We start from the raw sequence: 14,419 nt of genomic DNA on the forward strand, positions 1-14,419 counted from the left end.
GTTTCTCTGTAAGAGTTGACCTCATGGGCCCAGAACAGAGAGAGAGAAGTGAGCTCTTCTTAGCGTAGGCCCCCATGACCACGGCGGTCTCCTCCCTGAAGGGATAGTAAATGTGCTGACAGCCAGAGAAACCTTGCTCTCAAGATGGATTTTGGGCAAAACACCTATTGTGTGTATCATGTCGTCCATAGCAAAGGAAGAAACCACGTTGGTTGTAGTTGTTGCGAGTATAGTGGACCAAGCTGTGGACGCCTCGGGCTCTGTGTTGTACACGACGTTACTACGTGAGCGTTGTAATCATATTTTGTGGCTTTAAAGAAAACCCTTCGTTTTATTTTCCTTTTCGTGTAATGTACCTCATTATCGAGCATTGCGCATAACGCTCGTCTGTGTGACCCGCATACGTAGCGGGTCGTGGCCACACAAGCTCGGTGAACGCCCTGGGTGAGGAAGCGCCTCTGAGTCTGCAGTAGCAAGTGTTCCTGAAGCAGGTGGAAGTGGCCAAGATGCAGAGAGCAGGCATTGTTTTCACAGTAACTGGGAAACAGACTCTGTCTTCGGAATAAATATTTAGACTGATCTCTAAATATAATCACTTCAGTGAAAGCCCACCTTCTGACGTGCTTACTATTTTCATCTTGAATTGTCCCAAATACCAAATAACATCCATCCTCAGGATGCAGCAGCAGCAGCCCGGCAGCAGGGTGTGAGCCGGCCCACGGGTTCCCCGGCTCGCCATCCTTTCCTCGCCATCTGGTTACACCATTCATCCACCGCTGGCACCATGTCCCAAGCTCATGATTTCATTTCCTTCTTTCCTTTTATAAATTGTGCCTCTGACAGTTTGGGCAGAACTGGTCGTAACACATTGGGTATTTTGGAAGACCTGGAGTGGTAGGAGTGTCCTCACATCGTCCCAGCGCTAGCCTACTGGTCGGTGCAGTAGGTGCTCAGGAAACCTTCGAGAGCGTGCATCATCACCATGACTGCCACAATGCAGACGTGCACAGGGGGCACACGAGACCTCATCACGAGAAAAACATAAGGGAGACAGTCAGACCTTGGAGATTTTAAAGGCCAACAAAATTAGCAGTATCACCATCTTAAGCTTTTATTAGAAAACAAACTGTAGAGCAAAGGAAAACTCACCCTTGGTGAAATTAATAACAGCTAATACCCACAAAGGCTTTGCGGTTTACAAAGCGCTTTATACAATTTGATGTTTATATCAATCAGCCACATGGGGCGTATTATTGTCATCATCATTAGTGTTCCATCCATTTTATAAACCATGAACTGAATTGTTTTCAAGATGCCCGGTTCCATCTTCTTTCGGCCAACGGCCTGAGAAAAATCAGCGACCAACATCACAAGTCAGAAAGATGCTAATGCTGTTTGACTCGGGAATGACGCTCCTGGGATTTTTATCCTAAGGAAAAGTCTAAATAGAAGATGTCCTCTGCAGTGTTGTTTACACTGATGAGGAATTGGAAACGAAACTATCCAAAGGTAAGAAAATAGCAGTATAAAATATGGTCTGCATTAAATCAGTGAGATGTTGTGCATGTAAAATGATCATGAAGATTATGGAATAAGTGTGAAGATGGTTAGGAAGTCATAAGAAAGACGTGTAATATAAAAATCACGTCATTTCTGTGGCCATCGCTAAGAAAAATTGACGCTCACGTCCAATAACGAGTTGATCTGTTACTTGAGATTTTGGGAAGATTTCTAATTTACATCCTTCGTGCAAGGTAAGTTTTAAAGACATTTGTACCACAAAAAAAAAAAAAAAAAGATTCATTGTTTTTCCTCCTCTCCCCCCCCCCCCACCCTTGGCATCATAATCAGAACAGGGAGAAATCTGAACAAAGTGATCTATTTCTGCATTTTAGGAAATAAGAGGAAACTGGTTCTGGGACTGTAGTTCTGAGCATGGCCACGCTGTTGTGTGTAGTAGCGATCGCATCCTCTGTTAGCGCCGGGTCTGGACTCCATACGTCCTCTCTCTTCCCTGGTAAGCACGTGTGGAAGACCTGTCACAACAAAGGGATCCGTCGCCGTCTGAGAAGCCTGCGATCCCTGCCTCCATAGTGGGTGTGTTGAAAGCACTCGATAACGAAACAAGTGTCATTTTACCCCAGCGCAGAATCCCGGACGCCTACATCTTTAAGATACCGAATGTGTCCTTGGAAAAAATCCTCTTAGCCTGAAGTCCTGGTTGCCAAAAAGGAGGGCAGATTTCCAATGCAAATAGTGCGGCGAACGGCCCTGCTCATGGGCACTTAAATCATCCCTATCTCACTTTTTATGGTAGTGTTGTGAATTATATTCTTTTTGGGTTTATAATTAGAGGACGAACAGATGGCGAAGGCCTATTTTGAAGTGGTGTGGCCGTTAGAGTAGCCTCCGTCGCCCCTCTCTGATTCCAGCAGACCGGCCTCCCTTTGCGTGCTCAGCGGGGGGCTGTGCTCCGGGAGGTTGTGAGGCCGCCTCGCGCCCCAAACTTCTCTAACATCGGAGGCCCCGGAGGAATGAGGATCGACCCCCAAGAGTGGTCTCCGTGGGTTTCTAAGGGGGAGGCCTCCCCTGGAGGTTCCCCCTGGGGGCAGGGGGAGCTCCTACCAACCCTGTGTGGGAATTACGATTTGTTTTTTAAAAAGGTGTAAGATTGCTCAACGGAAACCAACGTCTGTGCTGTCCTCGTAAACCCTCTGGGTTGCGCCCGCCTCGCGCGAGTCACAGGAAACTTCGGTCTGTCACCCATTGCCAAGCGCTGCTGCTCCTTTTTAAGCTACTTAACCAGTCGTCCAAATGCCAACTATTCCTTTTCTACTCCGAGTCTTTGAGAAGGCCGAGCTCTGTTTGTGATGATGAACCAAAACGGAGCGGGCAGTGAGCGAAATTTCGTATTTTAAAAGAAAGGATTGTTGACGAATCTTTACTTGAATGCTTTGAAAAGCCTTATTTCAGAGTATGTTTTTAAAAACCAGAGCAAGCTATTTTTTATGTAATAAGCCTATAGCTTAAAAGCGGGAACTCGGTCTTTGATGTCATTTGGTGGATGAAAACATTCGCGTTCAATAGAAAACCAGCATCTTTTTCATGCTCGTTTGAGATCAGTTCAGGCAACATACTGATATTCATTCAGATATAAATGCCATAGTCACTTTGAAATGCAAATTGTTTTAAGAAAAATAGCATATGGTGGAGGTAAGTACCTTTTCAAATCAACTCTTACACTTTAGGGGCATAAGTAAAGCTAAAATTATTCCTTGGGAAGAATCTGGCGCTTTTGACACATGGAAGCTGGCGCTAATCAGGGCGGCCGTAAGCACACACATATCCATATCAAGGAGATGGCGCTGGGACTCCGTGGATTAGCATGGTAATGCCGCTGCCCCCCGCTAATCAAGGCGGGCAGCCAGCTGATCCGGAGTCGGAGTCGGGGTATTTGAGGAAACACTCTTTCTGAGTTCAGAACGGGCCAGGTAGTCCCCCATGTGTTTCCTGGTAATGCAGATACTATCCGGGGAAGAGATTTGGAGACAGATCGCAAAGAGGTTTTTTCCTGCCCCCCACCCACCCCCCATGGAAGCTGCATCTCAAGGCACAGAGGGCTGGGTCCCTCTTTGAGACTTAATGCTGGTGCACCTGTGCCCTCGCCCCACTCACCTCCGTCTCTCCTACTTGCTGAACTGGGCCTCTGTATTCACGAGCTATTCACATGGCCTCCTTTTTAGCTTTTTTGGTGGGTGGGTGGGTGGGATAAGTTGTATACAACTCTCGTATACAGGTGGCCAGTACTCCGGTCAGGAAGCAGCAGGTGGCCGCCAGCCCAGAAGGCCCCGTGGCACCCCCTGCCCCTGTCCCTGCTGCCCGCGCGCACACACACACACACACACATGCACACGCACGTGCACACCCCCCCATGAAGGTGCTCACCATCAGATTTCTCACTCCTGTTGGGTGTGAACCATTGGGTGAGCTCACAGCGGGTGGTGCCTGGCTTGGTCTTTCTGCGCACCCGGTCTGTGAAGTCCCTCCTGTTGTGGCCACGTCGGCATTTACCCGTCCTTCCTGGTGTGTGGGATTCCACCGTGAGGACATCCCACGGGGCGCCCGTGGTCGACAGACATCCAGCCGTTTCTGGTCTGGGGCCGCAGCGAGGAATGCTGCTGTTTGCATCCTGGCCCGGGCTTTCTGGCGCTGGTGAAAGAGAGAGAGAAAGAGAGAGAGAGAGAGAGACTCCTGTTGGACCATTGAGTAAACAGTCAGGAGAGTCAGTCAGAAGAGGGTTTGGGTTGTCCTGGGACGGCGTGAGACTCCTCTTTCCATACTGTTCTGGAGGGAGGGGCCTCCGTGTCCAAAATCTGAAAGAAATCTGCGGTGTTCCGTGAAGTCTGTCCTGAACCTTCCAGGGGTTCTCTCCTGCCCCTCGTACCTTCTCATGGCTCTTGTGTCCTCAGCCTTGTGTTTTGGCCACACGTGGGCTTGTCCGAAACCTTCTGCACCTCCCGGTAGCTCCCTGCAGGGCACAGACTCTGGTTTCCGTCCCTGTGCCCAGGGGTTCAGTGTGGGGAGACTGGGTGGCCCAGGAGGTCAGGGTTAGAGGAGGCGGCAGGCACCTGCTAGCAAGGTAACGGGCCAGCCTGCTGGTGTCCTAGATGACGGGAGTCCTGGTTTCAGGACTCATGGGAGGTTATCACAGCTGTAGTACAGTGGCCAGAGTGTCACCCTTGTCATGCACCTGTTCCACCAAGGGCCAGGGAACACCAGTGCACAGTGGGTTGCATCACAGAGAAGGAACCCGAGTTTAGGGAACCTCAGTCTTCTCTGATGGAACGCACACAAGCCTACCTGACCAGCGCCACGGAAGGCGACCGTAAACAGATCTGCCCTCCTGTGGAGGAAGAGCTTTCTCTCTATCATCCAAGCCTATTTACCATACAGACATCCCTAAAAAGGCCATCCGGAACAAAAGGGTGCTGGTGGCGTTGCTTGGGCCACACGACATGAAGAAACACAAGATCCGAGGAGCAGCCTAGATGCAATAGGGTGCGGTGGGGATTCCGGTAGGGGCACAGGGAGTGGGAGGTGGGGAGGAGGAGGAGGAAGGGCAGGAAAGAACAGAAGGTTCCCCTCTCCCCACCCTCCGGGGGGTTGCGGCTCTGGTCCTCAGGCCCCACAGTGGGTGGGGGGTGGGGGTCGAGGGGTGTCCCATCAGTTTCCCTCCTGTCTGTTGACCCCGGCGTAGAGCTTAATGAGGTGGGATCAAGTCTTAGACTTTCCTCCTCATCCCCGAGAGAGAGGACCTTCGATCCAGCTTTTGGAATCTCTTCTCTAGGAGACGGGCATGCCTACAAAGAAAGTGGTTTCCGCCCGTGTGCTGCGTTCTCCCCCAGGCTGCTAGACCTCGGTGTGCTATCTTGTTTCTCAGCCACACGAATGAAATTCCGCAGGACGCACATGTGTTCAGGTGGGCACCTGCCGGAGCCCTTCACCCCGCTGTCCGGGCACGGCCCCCGGTGTTCAACACCCCCGGCCACCCCCTCCACCCCCCACCACCCTGTATCTCAGCTGGTCTTGGCCTTCTGATCCCTGGCAGCCAGAAAGCCAGATCGAGTCGTGGGCTTCTTTCCCAGACGTGAACCCCGGATCCACAGCCTTAATTAATAACTTGTTAATGTGAAATGAATTGCCGTTCATTGGCAGACACGGCCCTAGAGTACCTGGAGAGGAAATAAAGTGACTTTAAGGTTAGCCTCTTCCTTACCTGCTTCAGAGGTATTTGCAGAAGCAGTTAGGGGTGCCTGGGGTGGTCAGTCAGTGAAGCGTCTGCATTCGACTCAGGTCATGATCTCGGGGTCACGATCTCGAGGGTCCCCTCGAGTCCCGCGTGGGGCTCCCAGCTCAGTAAGGAGTCTGCTTTTCCCTCTCCCTCTGCCCTTCCCCCTGCTCATTCTCTCTCTTTCAAAAAAATAAATAAAATCTATAAAAAAGAAAAAAGCAGTGAGAACGACGCCGTGTGGTAACACGTAGGCCAAATGCTGCTGGACGCGTACATATACAGTCTACAAAGCAGGGGCCTTGCCTGACCGGTGACAGTTAGTGACATCTATTCAGGAACAGAAATGCAGTTGTGCATTAGCCTTGTTGGGCGCCGTGTGTGTGTGTTGAAAAATAAGCATCCGAGATTGACATAAAATACCGTATTTAGATTTTAAATCTATATCATTATTTAAGATATTCGTGAAACATTTGGGGGGCTGTTGGTTTCTTTGACTAATGGATTCACTCAGAGCAAGTAGAAATGCCCCCGAGTGTGACCACTGGGCCGGGACGGCTCTCACTCGGAGCGAGATGCTCCACGGGCCACCGCCCGCCAGTGAGACTGCTTTCACGGGGCCGTGGCCGCATCCGTGGACCACTGGTTTGCCTCAGAGCTAAAGCCTGCGTCTTCGTGTGTTTACATTTCAAGGCAAGTGCCTATTTGTGTGGATCCTGGAGCTATCTGTTTTAGGGCAAAAACAGGATTTTTTTGCCCTTCATAACTTTATTTTGTTACGCTGCAGTTAGTGGATCTCTTACTGATCTCTTATATTTAGGAGAGTCATAACTGACGTCAAAATAGAATATATACTAAAGCGAGATTTGTTCTCCTGCGAGAAAACCAGATACGTTTTACTTCTGAAACGAAGTTCTTCTTATGCATATTTTTGAAAGATTTTGTAACCCGCAGTTAGCAAAGGTCAGGCCCCGGGCAGACAGGCGGGCCTGTGCCCTGGCTGCCGCACCGCCGATGCAGAGCATGCAGACACATGCCCACTGCTGCCAGATACTCCTATTTTTCAAATGATGCCAGAAACCACAGATTTTTAGGAAGACATCTCCCAAATTCTACCTTAAAAGAGAGACCATTGACTACTAAGCAGAAAGGCATCTCTGAGCGCAACCCAGACTCCAGGCCGCAAGTCTACGGATCTTTTTTAAAATTTTATTTTTGGGACCGTGTGTCCATATACACACATTCACGTGGCCAGAGCTCAGTCATATAGTTTATCGTGAGTCCACGGGTGGGGGTTGAGCGTGGTTGGGATGAGGAGAGCCTCACACGCTGGACGGCCCTCAGGCTCGGCTCTCCGAAGAAGCCCTCACCGCTGTTTTGGGTCTTGCACTAGTTCCACGTCCGACACCAGGAGCACACAGTCTGGCCAGGAGGTTCTTCACGCCACACGGCCCAGCTGGGGGATCCCCTCAGGAGCCAAACCCCAGACCTGCTCCCCCAGCAGCTTTATATATTGAACTTGTGCTTAAAATTTCCTTTGACCCAGAGCTAGAAGTTTAAGAACCAGGGGACCAGCTGCAGACCCATGACCACCACCGGCACGTAGATTTGCTTCAGTGTGAACGTTTCAGGGAACCTACTCTCTTTCCACAGTGGCTGTTTGTCCTGGAGATGGAGAGTTTGTCCACCTAAGATGAGCGCTTTGTCCGGTAACCTCCATTAGAACGTTGCACACGCTCCAGTCCGAGTTCAGACCGACGTGGCTGTGCCGTGTGCTTGTGGGTGCCCCTGGGATTGTGCCTCACGTAGTCGGGGACAGGTGCACTTGGCAACTTCCCTCTGCCTTTTCTCAAGGAAGTGTATCAGGAGGTTTTTAGGCTGGTCGTCCTCCGGGAGCCACGCTCAAAGGGAAGCTGCGCAGCGGGCTCAAGTGTCGTCGTGTCGTCCTGTCATCATCGGCCCAAAGGCAGAGACAGTGAGGGTGTCTTGGGATCTTCAGGTGCTTTTGGCCTGTGTACCTAGAGCTGGTGTAAGATGAGCTTTTGTGGACAGAGCCCACTTGATGGTGACTTGTCACAGGTGGGGTTGGGCACGAAAGGAGGACATGAATGATCTCCTTGATGTTTTTGCCAAACGGCAGGTGTGCCCGCGGGCTGGCTCGGCAGTGGGGTCACAACTTCTGTGGATCTTCTCGTTCTCTCTGACCTTTTTCCATCTTTCTCTTTTCTGCTACCATAAAAATATTAGCAAGGCCCCGAAGCCCTTGTGTGCTGAGAATTCATGTGATGAAAGTACAAGTGGCTTTGGGGCTCCGGAGGAGGGGAGCCTGGCCCCCAGCGTGGCTCTGAGTGTAGGTGTGTGAGATCAGGATCTGCACCGGGAAGGGCGGGCCCAGGGTCAGGGGATGTGAGCCCCAGGGCGAGCAGAAGTGGCACAGAGTCCAGCGTGGGCCCCGTGGGGCAAGGGGAGGGGTCTCCCAGCCAGCCCCGGGGACAGCCAGCCCCAGGTAACTGCTCATGGAGGGAGCCTGGGAACACACAACCCATTTCACGCCCCTCTCACACACCTGCTGCCCATGGTGGAGCCCGACGAGAAGCCCGCGGCTGCAGCCCCAGTGGGCACCCCCCCAGGAGAGCAGGACAGAGGAAGTATGTGGCAGGAAGGCAGCAGGAAGACACAGGTACGGACACAGGCTGCAGGGGGGACCCACACTGAGCTTCCCGGTGGGAGCACTCATCCGCTCCCCAGATGCTGCCCTGCAGTGGTCTGAGCCCCTGTTGTAATAGGGGCCTGGCGGAGGAGAAGCCCATCCAGGAAACAGCTTTAGGATGCCCTAAACATAGAGGGTCCCCGAGGAGCCTGAGCTGTGTCCCTTACTGCCAGATGCCCGGCCGTCCTCCCAGGCCTCCGGGGGGCTCTGGGAATGCCAGCCAGCTCTGTCATTCAGGCCATGTGTGCTTCCAGGATTTTAGGGCCTGAGCGTGCCCGAATATCAGCACCTCGGTCCTAGGAGGGAGATGGTTAAACTGGCTCAAGACGCTGCAGCTGTAGACAGAGGAGCCAAGACCCAGGCTCCTGACCTGCAGTCCTGCGTGCTTCCCTCAGGCATGTTTGCCATCAGGAGTCCGGGGTGGTGAAGAGCTCCAGTCATAGCTGCTGTTCCATGTTCGTAGTCCTCTCTGGTGTCTGAGCTTTGGCAGGTGCACTCAGAATTTCACGTGCACGCACGTTACCTGAGCATCTTCTGGAAAAGCAGGGGTGAAGGCGAGTGGGGCCTGGGGGTCTGCATCCCTAACATGCTCTCGGGCGATGCTGCTGCCGTTGATCTGAGAACCACTCTTAGGAGGATCTGTGTCCTCCTCCTACTCTATAGTTCCCGAGGTGTCACTCTTCTGGCTTTTTTTCTGGAATCGGATAGGCCTCCCTAGAAAGAGCTGCTCATGACATTCGAAGTGTGCCCGGGTCAAGTAACAGCATAAAATCGGTAGCATTAAAAAAAAAAAGAAAAGAAAAAATCGGTAGCATTTGTTAAAATAGAAATATATTTTTTGAAGCAAAATCACTCATCTCCATTGGCCGCTTGTTTGTTGCATCGCTCACATACACATTTCAGTAGGTGAGTTTGTGACCTGCCCGTGCTCCACGGGACACGGTCAGGTGGGTTATTCGTAGCGGAGTCCTGCTCCCTACCTCTGGCGGCCCCCCAGGACCACCACAGTGACGTGGAAAGTGTGTATTCTCTTAAGCGCCGCGCCCCCACTCCGCCCCAGGCCTTCGGAATCAAAATACAAATATTTTGAAGCCTCTATTTTTAAAAAGCTCCATGGATAATTCTGGTAATTGGTCAGATGCGGAAGCCGCGGATCCCGTCTCTGCACGTAAAACCTTGTGCTAGGAAAGCCTTCTATTAAAACAGTTTAGAACTTAATTGGTTCCAAACTAAAATAATCAGAGGAGAGTTCAAAACCAAACCAACCTGGTATCTCTGAAGATCCGCATCCAACAAATCAATTCACTTGCACAAGGTATGACGGGCCGGGCTTCAGACGGGCGCTGGATCCATGCTTTTAGGTCTGAAATTGGCGTGAGACGAAAATCGTTCATTCCGATGTTGAGCTTCGGACCGTATCTCCGTCCTTCGCCGCCCCGTGTGGTCGCGCGTGGCTTCGGCTGTGTCGCCCTGCTTGGCCTCCTTGGGGGTAAGGGTACACGTACCTGGGTTAAGCCTGCGTTTCCTCCGATGTCCCGTCTCGCAGCTTTGATCCGCGCTGATCGTAAACTATAGCTTCACCGTGAACGTCGTCTCGGGCACCAGGCAGCTGGCTGCCATCCGTGGTCATCGTCACTTCCGTTGGTACGTTGGCACGGCGGGGGCCCCTGTAGGGTCCGTCTCGCCGGCCTGCGGGTCCGCGGCTTCTCCCAGAAGTGGGTCTTGGTCTTCACCTCTGCTCCACCCAGAGGCGGCGTTGCGTGGCCGTCTTCGTTCAGGATCGTGTTGTGCGGTTAGGGCCCTTGGCAGTGCGCTTCCAGGCCCCCGGAGATCTGCTGCACCGTGTCTGTCCTCCCGGATCTTCCATCTTCCACTGGGGCAGGACGCCAGCTGCTCCCGGTGCTACGACCCACCGTGTGCAAGCACTTGGGCCTCTAGACTAAGTCGTGCTGGCTTCTGGGGTCTGCAGTCCGAGGTGGTGTTCACCTGACTTGTTTATTCCTAGGGAATGTCACTAGTGCGTCTGGGTCTCAGATGGCGAGCGGCGTCAGCCTGGGCTCCTTCAGCGGCCGGCCGGATGGCATGCAGCAGCGCTCCTACTCAGTCTCCAGTGCCGACCAGTGGAGTGAGGCTACGGTCATTGCAAACTCGGCCATCAGCAGTGGTAAGAGAGGGCGCAGCCCCACGGACCCGCGGCCCCCCACGGTCCTCGGTGTGAGCCAGGGGCCGGGTGCGGCGCCCCGAGTGCAGGCCCCGTGGGGCGGCCGCGTGAGCGGTGCGCGTGTCCCCTTTGATCCGTGCAGGAGCATTTGGTCCTTGACCGAGGTCTCACGCACACCGTCCCACGTGTTCCTGTTGGTCAGGGAGGAGCAGGTGGCCTGTCAGATTTGGGGAGTGAGGCTGCACACGGGGCAGAGTGGCTTTCCCACGGTCCCGTGACAGGAGGCGAGCAATAATGCAGAACCCACGTTGGGGTCACGCTTTCCTGTGGGACCCGGGCCACGCTTCCACCACCGCTGCACACTTCACATCGCCAGGGCTTGGGGTATGTGTGTTTTTTCATGAAAGGAAAACACATCATTCATGCTCCTTATTTTCCCCAAATTCCTGATGTACCCTCTACATTTTGGAGAGTTCCCCTGCCACCCACCTCTTTATTTTTTTTATTTTTATTTTTATTTTTTTTCGGTGAGTGTGGGCAGCTTTTTGGGAGATGAGTGTGGACGTCGGGAGCTGTCTTGATGTTTGTGTGGAATCATGAATTACGGACTTTCGAGGCTGCGCTGGCTTTGCAGCTTTGCCTGTGGCATCTTGTCTATGGCCTGTTCACCGGTATTTAACGGAATTCCCACTGTTGTATGTCATCCATCAGGCAGGGTTTTAAAGTAATTTTAGCATAATTTGTTCTAATTAAAAGATTCAGCATCAGGTCTTCCCTATAGACCTACCAGCTGCTACAGCAGGACGTTTGCTTTGGGTAAACATAATCCTTATTTCTAGTTACTCGCCTCCCTCTGGCAGACCTGCCAAGTGAAGGCTCTCAGTACGGACATCTCCAGACTAAGGTGCGGAGGAGAAACGGAGTCTGAGGAGCAGCGTGGGTCTGGGAGAGCTTGTGGCGCGGCCCGGTGCTCCTTCCTCACCCAGGGGAAGACACGTGGGAGGCAGCAGATGTCTGTGATGCCCTGAGAACCCCAGGGGAGGGGGTCGGACTCACCGAAGACGAAGCACCTGGAGTTTGGTCCCTTGGAATTGTGACGTCTGAGTGCTCACCGCCGTCCCCTGCCCCGGAAGGGACTTCCCATCACACGGCCTGTTCTCAGAGCATCGCCACCATCCTCCCTCCACGAGCCTGTCTCATCTGAGGAACGGGCGTGCTTCCCTCCCTCGTGGGGTTTAGGTGTGAGCCCAGCACCTGGCCCGAGGCCTCTGTAGCTCAGTGTCTGCTGCTGTCCTCACAGCGACTTGGTTTTCTTAGGAGGAGCAAGCAGTTCACCTAATTACCGCATCATCAGATGCTTTGAATGGAGGTGATGTTTTCGGTCGGTATCACTAGCCCGCTGGGTTTACTCCATCGCTGCCTTTCTGCAGAGGGGTTTCCAGAGCCTGCTAGGCACACCCCCCTTGGCCCTGCCTTGTCCAGCAGGGACCTTCTAGAACTTTCCTCCTCTGCGTTGAGGAGCCCCCAGCACGGCCTGAGTGACAGCGTTTGAGTTCTGCTCCTGAGGTGCTGTGGGAGTTCTATTTGGGGAGAAGGGGGATAAAAGAGCAAGTTCCAGAGAGAGACCATCACCTCCGATCTTTGCCCCCCTTTACTTATAGGGGCACCTGGGTGGCTCAGTTGGTTAAGCATCTGGCACTTGATCTCAGCTCAGAGCTTGATCCCAGGCTCCTGAGTACAAGCCCCACGTTGGGCTTCACGCTGGGTACGGAACCTACTTTAAAAATATATATATATTTTCTAGAAAAGGCATGGGAAACGGTATACTCATCTAAGTCCGTTCTATGCAAACCTGCACAGTTATCCCTGTGACTAAGACTCACCAGGTAACTCCCCACCCTGGGTCGCAGGTCTTTGCGTCTGGCTGGGTGTGTGTGCAGTGGGTGCTTCACAGCACCAGAGCGCAGGACTCCGTTATTTCCAGCCCCTCCGTTTGCTTGGAAGTGGCATTCCTCAGAAGATGATCGCACTGGTTCCTGCGCACACATTTAGAAAGTTCCTCTAAGAGACCAAGCTTGCCTACATGAATGCTGTTTTATATCGATAAAGTGGTTTCTCATCTGTTCACGTCCATTCTTCATTCCAACAGCACGTTCAGTAAAGACTAGTCAGGCTCCCTGAGGCCACAGAGCCTGGACCCCGAACACGGGAGGTGAGGAGCTCCCGTCTGGCCCTGAGTCACCCCGCCGTGGGCCGTGGACGGGGAACTTGCGGGAGAGCCCCCGTGGTTTAGGGACAGTCAGACAAGGAGAGCCGCTCAGAGAGAATCAAACTTGAGCAGCGCTTAAGACCAGTTGGGGTTTTTGGGTGCCAAACCGCAAGAGGAAGTTATTATAAGCACTGAGGCAGTTTGGAAAGGGCTCAGGGAGGAGGGAAAGGGGAAATGCAGCAGCCGCAGAGCCGCCGTGACGCGAAGGGGCCAGTGGGAGCTCTGTGTCAGCAGAATGGGTGCAGGCGGGACCGGAAGAGGACCAAGAGGTCTGAACGGCAAAATTAATAACTCGCATCTTAATTTTAAGGCTCAGAGCTGGCATTATTTAAGTAGCAAAGATCCGGAAAGACAGCGGGACGCTGGACAGGAGGAGGATTCCTACGCTCTTGCACGATCCTTCTTTATGCCTCTGTTTTCTGAGGGTTGACTGCACGTCACAACCAGGGGAGGTTGAAAAGAGAAACAGCAGCAGTAACAGTAACGGGAGCTATTTACGGAGGGCCTCGTGTGGAAGATCTCCTTTCATCTTCAGGGAGTCGATACTGATGTTAGCTCCACCTGACGGGTGAAGAGACGCCGCTACACGTCGCTCGTCCAAAGTCCCACTCCGGTAAGGGCCCGGATGCAACCTTGAGAACACGTCGGTGCTTCCCAGACCCGCCGCCGCCAACGCCCCCCACCTCCGCCTCCCGCCCCCGCCCCCCTGCTCCCCCAGAGCTGGTTGCAGGTGCACATTCCTAGTCTCGTCCCAGACCCACCGAATCTGAAGCTCAGGGCCAGGCCGCGGCAGCCCGTGTTCGCAAGCCCTGCGCGGGACGATGTGCACGCTGAAGTTTGACAACCAGCGCTCTGGCCTCGGCAGCCCCGGGAGTTGGCTAGAAATGCAGCCAGCCAGGCCCACCGGGACTCGCTCGGTGGGAGCTCCAGGTCACCCCCCCCCCATATGCTGGTCCACCTGGGTGTCGAGAAGCCCTGTCCCCGCCTACAGTGACCGTAGCGTCCTGGCTCCTGCTGCTGCGCGCCGTCCCTGCCTTGCATGATCCATCACGTCGCCAGAGCCACGGCAATTTTTAATGAACGTCGGGGCCATCGGATCTGACAGGCGACTTCAAGAAAACGCATTTATGAATGGATTTCCAGACCTCAACTTGGACATCAACATTTCCTGCCGCGCCGGGAAACAATCACAAAAGAAACAAACATGATTAAGAGCTTTCTGTCATGCTTTTTTCTTTTCTTCTCAAGTTGCGGTTGATACAAATCCCACCCTCTTTCCTTTTTTTAATCATTTTATTTTGTTCGCCCCCTCTCCTCCCCCCTCCCCCGAGTATCTGGTCTGGATGTCAGCGTCACAAAAGCTTACACTGTGCTAGCAGCAGGGACAGAGAGAAGCTAAGCAGCTTTTGAATCCAAATGCCCCTGAATTGGTGAATTTGCCTTCCCATTGTCATCCACTTTTATTATAAGACATAATAACAACAAACATTG

The 14,419-nt window shown here is 53.0% G+C and overlaps 1 protein-coding gene across 16 annotated transcripts in view; it reads left to right on the plus strand.

Annotated features, from left to right (window-relative positions):
• AGAP1 (ArfGAP with GTPase domain, ankyrin repeat and PH domain 1) overlaps positions 1-14,419 on the plus strand; it is a 532,124-nt gene that overhangs the window by 354,967 nt on the left and 162,738 nt on the right. For 11 of the 16 annotated variants that reach the window (XM_038574273.1, XM_038574268.1, XM_038574269.1 and 8 more), the window contains one exon: positions 10,504-10,662. The exons of the other annotated variants lie outside the window; for them this stretch is intronic. In XM_038574273.1, the coding sequence (XP_038430201.1) occupies positions 10,504-10,662 (159 nt within the window). The remainder of the gene's footprint in view (positions 1-10,503; positions 10,663-14,419) is intronic. 16 annotated transcript variants of the gene reach the window in all.

This window comes from Canis lupus, chromosome 25 (genome assembly GCF_011100685.1).
Source record: "Canis lupus familiaris isolate Mischka breed German Shepherd chromosome 25, alternate assembly UU_Cfam_GSD_1.0, whole genome shotgun sequence".
Lineage (NCBI taxonomy): Eukaryota > Metazoa > Chordata > Mammalia > Carnivora > Canidae > Canis > Canis lupus.